At 40.8% G+C, this 14,342-nt stretch overlaps 1 protein-coding gene across 2 annotated transcripts; it reads right to left on the bottom strand.

Moving 5' to 3' along the window:
- Nucleotides 1-458: 458 nt before the first annotated feature.
- LOC125541051 lies at nt 459-4,310 on the bottom strand. 2 transcript variants are annotated; one of them, XR_007297434.1, is made up of 4 exons: nt 3,621-4,310; nt 2,462-2,643; nt 1,394-1,651; nt 459-772 (listed from the first exon to the last, which is right to left on the bottom strand). XR_007297434.1 is itself a non-coding variant. In XM_048704542.1 (2 exons), the coding sequence occupies exons 1-2, from the start codon at nt 4,120-4,122 to the stop codon at nt 2,953-2,955; spliced, it is 831 nt and encodes a 276-aa protein (XP_048560499.1). In that variant the 5' UTR covers nt 4,123-4,310; the 3' UTR covers nt 2,712-2,952. The 2 variants fall into 2 exon arrangements, 1 of the variants encoding a protein (XP_048560499.1); XM_048704542.1 differs by lacking the exons at nt 459-772; nt 1,394-1,651; nt 2,462-2,643 and adding an exon at nt 2,712-3,281.
- Nucleotides 4,311-14,342: the final 10,032 nt, after the last annotated feature.

Below are 14,342 nucleotides of genomic sequence, written 5' to 3'. Positions count from 1 at the left end.
TGTGACCACAAACATAAGGTCAAAAGCTGGCCGTCATAAACTGACTATAGCGACCTTTCTTCTGGAATGGTCGAAGACGTTTACGACCAAAATACGTCTACTGTGGCGTTTTGGTCACTAGCAACCTCCCCACGCCACGTAGGCATCCAGCATGGCAATCTGACGTGGCACAAGATTCAGCCCGGTCCAATTCGGAGTTTTACATGGGCCGAGCCCATTAATTCAGCCCATTTAATTTATTTTTTCCCTGTGCTTTGATTAGCTAAATAGGCCTGGCCCAACAATCAGGACTTTTTTTCTAAGATGCAGTCTTTTACAATCCATTTTTTTGGGGCCTCAGCCCTTTTAGAATCTGAAATTTATATTGCTCTTTTTAGAAACAAGTCCAACATAGTTTGGGCCATGGCCTTTTTAGAGCCCAAGTATTGAGTGCAATATAAATTCTGGACAGGGCCTTTTTACAATCCAATAGTGGGCCAAGCCCTCTTTTATTTACAGCCAATATTCTCAAATCAGTATAGTAACAGTACTTCTTTCCCACAGTAATAACACAAGTATAGAAAACTTTCTCACACAACTTTATCTCGCATAACATTAGACAGACCAACACATATCAATAACTTATCTCCTATGTTCACAAGTACATAACTTTTATCTCACACAACATTATACAGAACTGTATCTTGCAGGTTCAAATCACATAAACTTTATCTAACAGGTTCCCCGCAACAAAAGATGATCACCATCATCTCCTAATCAAGATGCAAATAACCTGCACATTCAAAAAGAAAAAGCAATATGTCAAAGAGAGACAAACAAAAAATAGAACAAACAGAAAATAGAGACTTGCATCAAGTAGACCTGATGATGTACAGATAGTAACCAAACTAGCATCTACTTTGCCCGAGAGATAGCATGAAGCCGTTTTGATGCCATTTATGCATTATTTCTGAGACTAGCAGCAAAAAATACATAGGATGCCAAACAGCCGGCAGCAGCTAAGATCGGTTAGTTGTTGGCTACCACCGATGGCGAGAACTAAACGAGCAGGTTAGATTCATTGGGCTGGGTTGGATTGGATTGATGCTGACAAAGTGACAACAGGAAGGTAATGAGCACATACAACTAGCTCTAGTATACCGGCATGCATGAGCACTTGTTAATATTTATATTCATCACAGCAACCTGTAACCACCTACACATACAAATCAGAAAGCACACATATATACTGAACAAAAGCAACGGCCATGAATAGATGACTTAACAATTCATGTTTTTTAACAAAACAAGAGTGGACATCTCATAGTGAGTCTAATACAGCTACACTAAGCAGAGAACCACATAAAGACATGAAGAGTAAGCCATCACAGTATAGGAGGATTGGACTGCATACCTAGTCGTCCTTGAGGTAGACGACCATATTGGTACCCCTGCCGAGCTGCTCCCCAAATGTATCACGAGTGACGGTGAAGGAGCTACCGGCCTGGGACTCCCACACGTACTGCCTGTCGTTGTTGTGCTTCATGGTGACGACGACCCTCTCGGCAACAAGGTAGGCGGAGTAGAAGCCAACACCAAACTGCCCAATCATGGACACATCGGCGCCGGCGGCGAGGGCCTCCATCGGCACCGTACTGATCTTGTCCAAGGCCTGCGAAAATCACACCGGCAAACACATCACGTCAGCACAGGAACAAATCTCGCACGCCACGAATCAAACCACGGGTCAATGGATCTGGCTCGGCAGAATCTAAAGCCTGGCGTAACATGGCCAGTGTAATTAATGGACAGTGCTGCCAGTATTGAATGTACCACATCGGCAAGCATTATATAGTACTACTATGTAATTGATATGCAAAAGAAGATGCATCTCCCATGTTCAGCAATTAGGATCAACCATGAAGTTTCTACTACTCCTACATCATTTTAGCTAATCATTTAAGATGATCATTTAAGATGCTAATGTTTACTTGTCAAGTACAGTTATTGTTACTCTAAGATTTTAGCTAAGTAAATATAAAGATAAGAAGACACTTTGCCACCAATATTTTGTGACATCTGTAGAATTCGTACCTCATAAACATGCATGAAATGTCTATCTCAAACAAGTATACATACTGATCATGTTTAATTAGGCCAGCAGCACAAAACAGCCAATTATATTGCCTTATAAGAAGCTATTTGCATAAAGTAGAGAACTACAAAACAAGCTATTAACCATCCTACTGGTAGCAAGGACATAAAGATAATCACTTGATAAGATAAGAAGCAGACGTGAATCACATAACTATGTACAATTCAATATCCCAACTGAGAGTGAACATGTATTAAACATTTCCTGCATTTCAATACATGCATGAAAGATTCACGGCATAACTATATATAGCTGTACAAACATGCATGAACAGGAAAGCAACCAAACTACAAGAACATATAAGGAAATAGAGGGAATCACTATAACCTATGGAGTGACAAGCACATATATGAACTCAAAGTAATGCCCAGCTCGCGCATATATGAGCCATGCCGTCGAGTCCCTCAGCCACCAACTCGCGCCGCTCGCTACCGCGGCCACCCCCTTGGAAACACCCTTTCCCAAGTAGTCAGATCCATCGTCCCTCAGTTCCAAAGCTTCATAAAGACCTACAGAAGAGGGATGATTCAGACAAGATTAGTTCAACAAAAATAATAAAATTACATTCGGTAAATAATGATACAAATAAGAGTTTGGAACATGATACATTTTGGTGAAGTGTCTGTCAGGGAGAAGTGATTCAGAGTTTCAAAGTGAAGTTGTTTCTGAATACCAGTAGTGTAATTACTAATTAGCTAGCTAGATGTGTGCATGAAAGCTACTGTTCCTATTGGGTTGTAGCTTGTACTAGTTAGCTAGCTAGCTAAGGACATGATAGTATTCTTTTTCCAGATAAAGAGCTGATGCTACTAGTCTGATCACACAGTTTTAACCAGATTAGAGCAAAGATAACACGCCAACGGCAGAACCAAGACCAAGTCTCGGCAATCCAATAGGAATCTCCGGAGCTCCATATATCGCCACACACACGGCCACGCACCACCTGGCTGCCCCCATCGCAAGTTTGTAGCACACCACCGCACCCGACATTGCAGCAAGCGCGCGCGCTCACGCACATAGCACCGGTGCAAGGTCATGGGGGGCACGCACGTCATACCTGTGTGGGCATCGGTACTCATCGCAGTAGAGCACGAGCTGGCGGTCAAACACAGTGAGCACGAACTGGCTGTGTGGGTATCAGCTTCGCCTGATGATGGAATTACGCAAGTCCAAAACTCAATCAAGAACTGTAATGGTATATGCAATGCAGCAAACAATAATGTTTTTTTTCGTTCAGAAGTTGAGATGTCCCTGTGACTCGATGGTGTCATGATTCTAAGCGTGGAATTGCAATTCTAAGCAAGCCTGGAGTATGATAGTGGTACAGGAAAGTATGTAGAACAGCAAGAGTAAACCCTAGGAATTAGGGATTTTAGGAGTAAGCAATTGTGTTCATCGAGAGACCGTAGCGAGCAAGCATGGCGTTGTCATGAGCTCAGTGGAAAATATTGGAGGTGAGGGACAGAGAAGGAGAGGAAGAGGGTACCTTGAAGACCTCCATGTCCATGGCATCGTCGAGCGCGGGGTTCTGTCCTAGCCGAGCGGCACCCAGGCCTCTCGTCGCGTGGAAGAGCGGCGTCGGAGGGCGCGGCTGTGTGTCGGTGGAAGACGGCGGAGGCGTCCACCACAAGCATCACCGTCGCCTCGCCGGCGCATCGCATGGAGATCGTGGAGCGCCGGCACCTGACCTGCTCGATCTGGATGCCCCAACACCGAGGGAGATAGGGTGAGCAGAGGGTGGGGCGGATGGATCTAGGAACGCCAGGTACATGAACCACTCGGTGTTCTTGTTCAGATCTGGTGGGGGCACCGCCTGTACGTATCGGTGCGAGCGTGCTGTGGGGCGGTGGCTCCTCCCGTCCGGCTCGGCGTCGCGGGTATGGAGATAGGGCGAGGGGATAGGGGTGGCGGCGGCAAGGTCGCTGGTGATGGAGCATGGCGGCGGTTGTGGGTAGGGTTTGGGGTGGGGCAGAGAGAGCTGTGGGCATGGCGGATCTGACGGCGCCCGCCTCCTCGATCTAGGGGCCCCGCTGTGGGATAGAAGGTGAGGGGAGGTGGAGAGGATCGGGGGCAGAGGGCGGATGTCGCCGGTGGAGTGGAGGTAGGCGGCGGCGGGGGATGGGTGGCTGGGTGCGGCGGATGTGGAGGAGAGGAGAGGAGAGATCCTGGGGTGGGAAAGGAATGGATAGATTAGGTCACGGTTGGTCTGGGGTCGTGGGGTGGCTGGCTCGGGATGGTTGGATGGACGGGTGGATGGACGGATGTACGCCATGTCATCGATCCATGCTTTAGCTGATTCCACCAATAAGAATTAAGGTTATGTAAACAAATATGTTGTTTTTTCTTATAGTTTTTATCCTCTTATTCAGGGCAAACATTCAACATATTAACCACTTAGGCCCCGTTCGACACCTCTGCATTTTCTACGTATTTAAAGAATGCTACGGTTTTTTCAAATACCATGGTTTTAAAGAATACTACGGTTTTTAATACTTTGGTTTTTTAGTACTTTACTATCAAACACAACCTTATAGTTTATTAAAATGAATCAATATAGTGCACATGTGTGTATCTTGGGATGACAAACAATGTTGATTTGGGGGGTTCCATTTTCTTTGCACAAAAAATTAATTTTTCATTTTCCGAGTGCACAAAAAGGGTTTTTTGTGAAGAACCTAACAAATATTTTTTCCAAAATTGTACCAAATCATTTTTCTAAAATACTAGGCCATATTTAATGCACAATTGACCAAATGGTTTGGTTTCAAAATATTTGATCCACCTCTCGTGAAAAAAGACAAATTTCTGCCGATTCAGCAGGAAGCGGGTAAAATTTGAACTGCAGCTGCCTCGTAGTTTGCTTTTTATTTTTTTCCAAAATCATTTATAGGTACATAAGTATCTATTTAATCAGAGAAACATCAAAAGTTTTCCAAGATTCAACCACTAGCTAGGAACGGTCAAGCCCCGCCGTTTTGACCGCATTTTGAAATGGGCATAAAAAATTCAAAAAAAATCAAAAAATTGGAAAACCTTCGCATTGTGTCATGATATGTGACCACGTTTCCAGGAAAAATAATAGACTTGTAATACGGCAATTATTTTAAAAAAGTGTTCTCAAAAATGAGCTATCATGCGTGAAGATTCATGGCTTTCAAGCTAAATGATCAATCTTATGGCCACATTCATGGCATAGTTTATTCAAATAATCTCATATTGTGCACAATGGTGCATCTTCGAATTCCAAACAATGTTTCCTAAGGGAGTTTTCATTTTCTTTGCACGGAAAATTCATTTTCCATTTTTTGAGTGCCCGAAAAGAGGTTTTTTGTGAAGGAACTACCATATATTTATTGCAAAATTGGACCTAATCAATTTTCTAAAATACTAGGACATATTTAATGCACAATTGACCAAGTAGTTGGGTGTAATAAGTTTTGATCCACCTCTCGTGAAAAAGACAAATTTCTACCGATTCAGTAGGAAGCGGGTAAAATTTCAACTACAGCTGCCTCGTAGTTTTCTTATTATTTTTTTCAAAAATCATTTCTAGGTACATGAGTATCTATTTAATCATAGAAACACCAAAGAAATTCCAAGATTCAACCACTAGCTAGGAACGGTCATTCCCTCTGTTTTGACCGCATTTTGAAACGGGTATAAAAAATTCAAAAAAAAACAAAAAATTGGAAAACCTTCGGATTGTGTCATCATATGTGACCAAGTTTCCAGGAAAAATAATAAAATTTTAATACGGAAATTATTTTAAAAAAGTGTTCTCAAAAATGAGCTATCATGCGTGAAGATTTCATTTTTGTTGGACGAAAAAACCATTTTCCATTTTTCGAGTGCCTGAAAGGAGGTTTTTTTGTGAAGTAACTACAAAATAATTGTTGCAAAATTGGACCAAATAATTTTTATAAAATACTAGGACATATTTAATGCACATTTTACAAAATGGTTGGGTGTAAAAAATTTTGATCCACCTCTCGTGAAAAAGACAAATTTCCACCGATTCAGTTGGAAGAGGGTCAAATTTGAACTGCAGCTGCCTCATAGTTTGCTATTTATTTTTTGCAAAAATCATTTCTAGTTACATAAGGACCTATTTAATCATAAATACATGGTTTGGTGGCGATACATCCAGGTTTGGGCGGTGGCCGAGGGCCCCAACTCTAGAGCGCGTAAACTCGCATGCCCGTCACGTGGTCACCGCGTGACCGTAATGTTGCCATGTGTTCTGGGCGGCCTAGGCATGTCTAGTGGATTGGGCACTCCCCAGGTTGGTGCTAGGAAGAAAATTACAACATAAGATTCTCACGAGGAGACCGATCGATGCTCAAACATGAATTAGCAGCCAAGTGTTTGATTAGCGGTACGGGAAATGCACATGGCCAATGGGCATGAGTTTTGGCTGAGGATGATCATCTACTAAGGAGAATGTCTTCACAAATTTTTAGCTCAAAAGGAGGATCCTAGGTGGTACTTTCTTTGCAAAGTACCACGCTGGACAAAAATATGAATGTTGAAGCTGGGCTCAAAATAATGAATGGAGTGAGCTGAAATTTTGTGGAGGACGGTTATTTGGGCATAGGAAAGCATTGTAGAAAATTGACACCATTTGGACATGCCAAAGTAGTACTTCCTTCACAATGCTATTCTATGGACAGAAACTTGGGAAAACTAGTGAGAGAGATTGGATGAATGAAATGAGCTCAAAATCGGTGTAGGTAAGTTACTTAGGTATGGTCATGCGCTGGTATATTTTCAGATCATTTGGGTAAGCCTAGCTAGTACTTACTTCACAAAGCTTCTCTCGAGGTAGAAACTTTGGAAATTTCCCGAGAAAGATTTACTAGGAAAATTGAGCTGAATATTATCATGTGGCAATGATTTGGGTATGGAAGAGTGCCCGAAAAGTTTGAGGGTAATAGGAGGGGTCTATATAACACTTGCTTTGCAACGTGCCAATTTGGCCATAAAATATAAATTGAACCTGGGCTCACATAGATGATTTGACTGAGCTGCAATTTGGGGGAGGTTGATAATTTGGGCATATGAAGGAACTGTATAAATTTCATGTCAGTTAGAGATATAAAAAAGGTACTTCCTTCACAATGCTTCTAGGTGGACAAAAACTTTGGAAATTTGCCGAGGAAGATTTGCTAGGCAAATGGAGCTGAATTTTGTCATGCGTTAATAATTTGGATAGGAAAGAGTGCCCAAAAATTCCGAGGGCAATCAAGAATATATAAATAGCACTTCCTTCATAAAGTGTTGTTGTGAACAGAATAGGAAAATGAATATTGTTGAATTAGTTTTGAACTAGGCAAGGAAGGATTTTTACATATTTGATGAATATATGCCCCAAAGAATTTATGAGATTTTTTTGGGAATTTTGGGAATGATAGAAATATAGGTTGCTTCACAACCTAGGACAAAAACTGCCACATGGACATGACACATAGGCAAAACTGATGAGATGGCGCCTAGTCATCACAACCCACCACAATCTACAAGGCTATGACCATCTATATTGGTCATTAACAACTAGAAATAAGTCAGCAAACTTGCACTGTTTACTTTGTGACCATTTCGTGTAAGGAAATTACGACCTTTCTGACCAAAATGGTCGCAATGGTTTAGGGTTTGGAGCCTCCTGAATAGCTTTTGACCAATTGGTCTAAAATGGTCATAAATTTATGACCAATTCTTCGAGGGTCACTGACAGAAGGTCTTAAGTTGACATATTTCTTGTAGTGGTTGATTATGTAGCATCAATCTGCATCTTATCTTCATTATCCTCTATCCCTTCCAGTATTATCATATCTATAATTACTCTCTACAAAATGTAGAGTACATGCAATGCTTATGAAGAAGATTCTGTGCTGAAATTCTTGAGTTATCCTTCCCTTGACATGCAGAAGGGCATTATAAAGCCCGTGTTAATTGTTAATGTAAGTCAGTCCTTCTAAAGCCTTTGTCCTCAACTGCTGTTTAATTTGCTCATACTCCCTATCGTTTACTGCTGTTTAGTTTGTTGTTTCTATCAAAATGCATGTTCGCAACAACCGTAAGTTCCAAGTTTTACATGTAAAACCAAATTCCTTATTCATACCATGCACATTACTCAATAATCCCTATGTGTATGCTTGTTTTTGTGGATCTATAATCCATTGTGTGGTGAAGCAGCCCACGTTTGCACCTTGTCATCTCCTGTTTTGTCTTACTGATGTGGCTGATGATATGAACAACATGCCATGCACATGAACCAAAATAGATACAATGATTGTCTTTGCCCTTCATCTATGCTTGTTATGTTGACATGGTAATCCAGTAGTGTGGTGAAGCTCCCCGCATTATGAACAATGCCAAATTATGCTATTGATATTTCGAACTTAATCTTTATTTTCTAATTTGAAATTGGATGGAATTGATAACACAATTATCATCTTTGTTTCCACACGTGCAAAACCTATCATCTCTCTGCTTGTTTCAGGGTGATATGCCTGATGGCATGCACAAGTATGCTGAAGGCTGTGGCACAAACCCAACATATATTGTAGCAAAGAAGGCAAAACATGTTGAAGATAGCAAGACAACCCCAAAGTCTTGACTGGATGCAGTGTTCAAGTTACTTGAGACTAGCAGTCAGACAAGCGCACAGAATTCGCTGTCTGAATCAGTTCAACTTCTTTAGTCCCAAGTTCTAGCAGAAAGGAATTCTGCAACTCAACTTCGACTTGAAGTCCTATCTCTAAGAAAGATTGCAGAGAACACCAATGAGAACCTCATTGCTAAACATCTACACGTGCAAGTTGTGACCGACATGCTAGGCCGGTCTCACAGCCTTGGTCAACAGCTTGCGCAGCAGTTCCTGCGCAAGGCTAACCTTTAAACTCTCTTGGAAGTGGTTTCAGTTCAGTATTATTTTGTTACGCTGCAATGGTGCCCAGTATTTATAATCTTCATCTTCATTGATGATTTCTACTACACAACCTTCTTCTTGTAGACGTTGTTGGGCCTCCAAGTGCAGAGGTTTGTAGGACAGTAGCAATTTTCCCTCAAGTGGATGACCTAAGGTTTATCAATCCGTAGGAGGCGTAGGATGAAGATGGTCTCTCTCAAGCAACCCTGCAACCAAATAACAAAGAGTCTCTTGTGTCCCCAACACACCCAATACAATGGTAAATTGTATAGGTGTACTAGTTTGGCGAAGAGATGGTGATACAAGAGGTATATGGATAGTAGATAATGGTTTTTGTAATCTGAAAATATAAAAATAGCAAGGTAACTAATGATAAAAGTGAGTGTAAATGGTATTGCAATGCATCGAAACAAGGCCTAGGGTTCATACTTTCGCTAGTGCAAGTTCCCTCAACAATACTAACATATTTGGATCACATAACTATCCCTCAACATGCAACAAAGAGTCACTTCAAAGTCACTAATAGCGGAGAACGAACGAAGAGATTATGGTAGGGTACGAAACCACCTCAAAGTTGTTCTTTCCAATCAATCCGGTGGGCTATTCCTATAAGTGTCACAAACAGCCCTAGAGTTCGTACTAGAATAACACCTTAAGACACAAATCAACCAAAACCCTAATGTCACCTAGATACTCCAATGTCACCTCAAGTATCCGTGGGCATGATTATACGATATGCATCACACAATCTCAGATTCATCTATTCAACCAACACAAAGGACCTCAAAGAGTGCCCCAAAGTTTCTACCGGAGAATCACGACGAAAACGTGTGACAACCCCTATGCATAGGTTCATGGGCGGAACCCGCAAGTTGATCACCAAAACATACATCAAGTGAATCACGTGATATCCCATTGTCACCACAGATATCCACGGCAAGACATACATCAAGTGTTCTCAAATCTTTAAAGACTCAATCCGATAAGATTACTTCAAAGGGGAAACTCGATTTATTACAAGAGAGAAGAGGGGGAGGAGAAACATAAGATCCAACTATAATAGCAAAGCTCGCGATACATCAAGATCGTGCCAAATCAAGAACACGAGAGAGAGAGAGAGAGATCAAACACATAGCTACTGGTACATACCCTCAGCCTCGAGGGAGAAGTACTCCCTCCTCGTCATGGAGAGCACCGGGATGATGAAGATGGCCACCGGAGAAGGATTCCCCCTCCGGTAGGGTGCCGGAACGGGTCTAGATTGGCTTTCGGTGGCTACAGAGGCTTCTGGCGGTGGAACACCCGATCTATTGTGCGCCCGGATGTTTTTAGGGTATATGGAGATATATAGGCGGAAGAAGTACATCAGGGGGGCCACGAGGGGCTCACGAGGGTGGAGGGCGCACCTAGGGGGGTGGGCGCACCCCCCTGCCTCATGACCTCCTCGCAGATCCCACGAGGTGCACTCCAAGTCTCTGGGCTTCTTTCCTTCCAAAAATGAGTTCTGTGAAGTTTCAGGTCAATTGGACTCGGCTTGATTTTCCTTTTCTTCGAAACCCTAAAACAGGGTAAAAACAGAAACTGGCACTTGGCTCTGGGTTAATAGGTTAGTCCCACAAATGATATAAAAGTGTATAATAAAGCCCATAAACATTCAAAATAGTAGATAATACAGCATGGAGCAATCAAAAATTATAGGTACGTTGGAGACGTATCAGCATCCCCAAGCTTAATTCTGCTCGTCCTCGAGTAGGTAAACGATTAAAAATAGAATTTTTGATGTGGAGTGCTACTTGGCATAATTTCAATGTAATTCTTCTTAATTGTGGCTTGAATATTCAGATCCGTAAGATTCAAGACAAAAGTTCATATTGCAATAAAAATGATAATACTTCAAGCATACTAACTAAGCAATTATGTCTTCTCAAAATAACATGGCCAAAGAAAGTTCATCCCTACAAGATCATATAGTTTAGTCATGTTTCATTTTCGTCACACAAGAATGCTCTCATCATGCACAACGCCGATGACAAGCCAAGCAATTGTTTCATACTTTAGTAATCTCAAACTCATAAACTTTCACGCAATACATGAGCGTGAGCCATGGATATAGCACTATGGGTGGAATAGAATATAATGATGGGGGTTATGTGGAGAAGATAAAAAGGAGAAAGTCTCACATCAACGAGGCTAATCAATGGGCTATTGAGATGCCCATCGATTGATGTTAATGCAAGGAGTAGGGATTGCCATGCAACGGATGCACTAGAGCTATAAATGTATGAAAGCTCAACAAAAGAAACTAAGTGGGTGTGCATCCAACTTGCTTGCTCACGAAGACCTAGGGCACTTGAGGAGGCCCATTGTTGTAATATACAAGCCAAGTTCTATAATGAAAAATTCCCACTAGTATATGAAAGTGACAAAACACGAGACTCTCTATCATGAAGATTTTGAAGCACAAGTGTGGGAAAAAGGATACTAGCATTGCCCCTTTTTATTTATTTTCTTTTTTTCGGCCCTTTTTTTCTTTGGCCTTTCTCTTTCTCTTTTTTTGGACAATTCTCTATTGAATGATGATCATCACACTTCTATTTATTTACAACTCGATACTAGAACAAAGTATGACTCTATATGGATGCCTCCGGCGGTGTACCGAGATATGCAATGAATCAAGAGTGACAAGTATGAAAGAATTATGAACGGTGGCTTTGCCACAAATACTATGTCAACTACATGATCATGCTAGCAATATGACAATGATGAATGTCTCATGATAAACTGGTTGGTGGAAAGTTGCATGGCAATATATCTCGGAATGGCTATGGAAATGCCATAATAGGTAGGTATGGTGGCTGTTTTGAGGAAGATATAAGGAGGTTTATCTGTGAAAGAGCGTATCATATCACGGGGTTTGGATGCACCGGCGAAGTTTCGCCAACTCTCGATGTGAGAAAGGGCAATGCACGGTACCGTAGAGGCTAGCAAGGATGGAAGGGTGAGAGTGCGTATAATCCATGGACTCAACATTATTCATAAAGAACTCACATACTTATTGCAAAAATCTACAAGTCATCAAAAACCTCGGCACTACATGCATGCTCCTAGGGGGATAGATTGGTAGGAAAAGACCATCGCTCGTCCCCGACCGCCACTCATAAGGAGGACAATCAAATAACACCTCATGTTTCAAATTTGTTACACAACGTTTACCATACGTGCATGCTACGGGACTGGCAAACTTCAACACAAGAATCTCTCAATTTCACAACTGCTCAACTAGCATGACTTTGATATTGTTACCCCCATATCCCAAAACAATCATCAAGCATCAAACTTCTCTTAGTATTCAATACACTCATAAGAAAGTTTTATTATATCCATCTTGGATGCCTAGCATATTAGGATTTAAAGCAAATTACCATGCTATTTAAGACTCTCAAAATAATCTAAGTGAAGCATGAGAGTTCATCTATTTCTTCAAAATAAAACTACCACCATGCTCTAAAAGATATAAGTTAAGCACTAGAGCATCGAAAAACTACTCCGAAAGATATAGGTGAAGATCAATGAGTAGTTGAATAATTATGCAATCATGTGAAGACTCTCTAACATTTAATAATTTCAGATCTTGGTATTCTATTCAAACAGCAAGCAAAGCAAAATAAAATGACATTCTAAGAATGGAAAACATCATGTGAAGAGGCAAAAACTTAGGATCAACCGAAACTAACCAATAGTTGTTGAAGAAGAAAGGTGGGATGCCAACCGGGGCATCCCCAAGCTTAGATGCTTGAGACTTCTTGAAATATTATCTTGGGATTCCTTGGGCAGCCCCAAGCTTGAGATGTTGTGTCTCCTTAATTCCTCTCATATCACGGTCTCCCTAAATCTCAGAAGCTTCATCCACACAAAACTCAACAAGGACTCGTGAGATAAGTTAGTATAAACCATTGCAAAAACCTTATCATACTCTACGGTAGCAAATCACTAAAGAAGCAAACATATGCAAACATAACAGCAATCTGCCTAAACAGGATAGTCTGTAAAGAATGCTGCAACATCCATACTTACCTAGCTCCAAAAATTATGAAAGAAAATTACCACTGTAGTAAATTTGTCGGAGCTTAATATGCAAAAGGTTTCAACATTTTATCACATCCTGACTTTTCTAGGGAATTATTGCAACAGCGGTAAACTTTCTGTTTTCAAACAGCAACATGTGGACTTCTAAAATAGGCATAGTAAAGGCTATCAATGCCAGTTTTATTGGAATAAAAGATGCAAAACATTGTTCTAAATAACAGCAAGCAAATCCTAACGAAATAAATTGACACTCCAAGCAAAAAACATATCATGTGGTGAATAAAAATATAGCTCCAAGTAAAGTTACCGATGCACGAAGACGAAAGAGGGGATGCCTTCCGGGGCATCCCCAAGCTTAGGCTCTTGGATATCCTTGAATATTACCTTGGGGTGCCTTGGGCATCCCCAAGCTTAGGCTCTTGCCACTCCTTATTCCATAGTCCATCGAATCCTTACCCAAAACTTGAAAACTTCACAACACAAAACTTAACAGAAAACTCGTAAGCTCCGTTAGTATAAGAAAGCAAATCACCATCATAAGGTACTGTAATGAACTTATTCTTTATTTATATTGGTGTTAAACCTACTGTATTCAAACATCTCTATGGTTTATAAACTCTTTTACTAGCCATAGATTCATCAAAATAAGCAAACAACACATCGAAAACAGAATCTGTAAAAAACAGAACAGCCTGTAGTAATCTGGATCAAACGTATACTTATGGAACTCATAAAATTCTCAAATAAATTGCTGGACTTGAGTAATTTATCTATTAATCATCTTCAAAAAAGAATTAACTAAATATCAATTTCCAAATAAAAATGGCAGCAATTCTCGTGAGCACTAAAGTTTCTGTTTTTTACAGCATGATCAACAAGACTTTCCCCAAGTCTTCCCAAAGGTTCTACTTGGCACAAACACTAACTAAAAACATAAAACCACATATAAACAGAGTCTAGATGAATTATTTATTACTAAACAGGAACAAAAAGCAAGGAACAAAAATAAAGTTGGGTTGCCTCCCAACAAGCGCTATCGTTTAATGCCCCTAGCTAGGCATGATAATTTCAATGATGCTCACATGAAGGATAAGAATTGTAACATAAAGAGAGCATCATGAAGAATATGACTAGCACATTTATGTCTAACATACTTCCTATGCATAGGGATTTTGTGAGCAAACAACTTGTGGG

Source organism: Triticum urartu, chromosome 2 (assembly GCF_003073215.2).
Source record: "Triticum urartu cultivar G1812 chromosome 2, Tu2.1, whole genome shotgun sequence".
Lineage (NCBI taxonomy): Eukaryota > Viridiplantae > Streptophyta > Magnoliopsida > Poales > Poaceae > Triticum > Triticum urartu.
The sequence above is the reverse complement of the archived record's forward strand: the minus strand, read 5'-3'. Positions and strand labels throughout refer to the sequence as shown.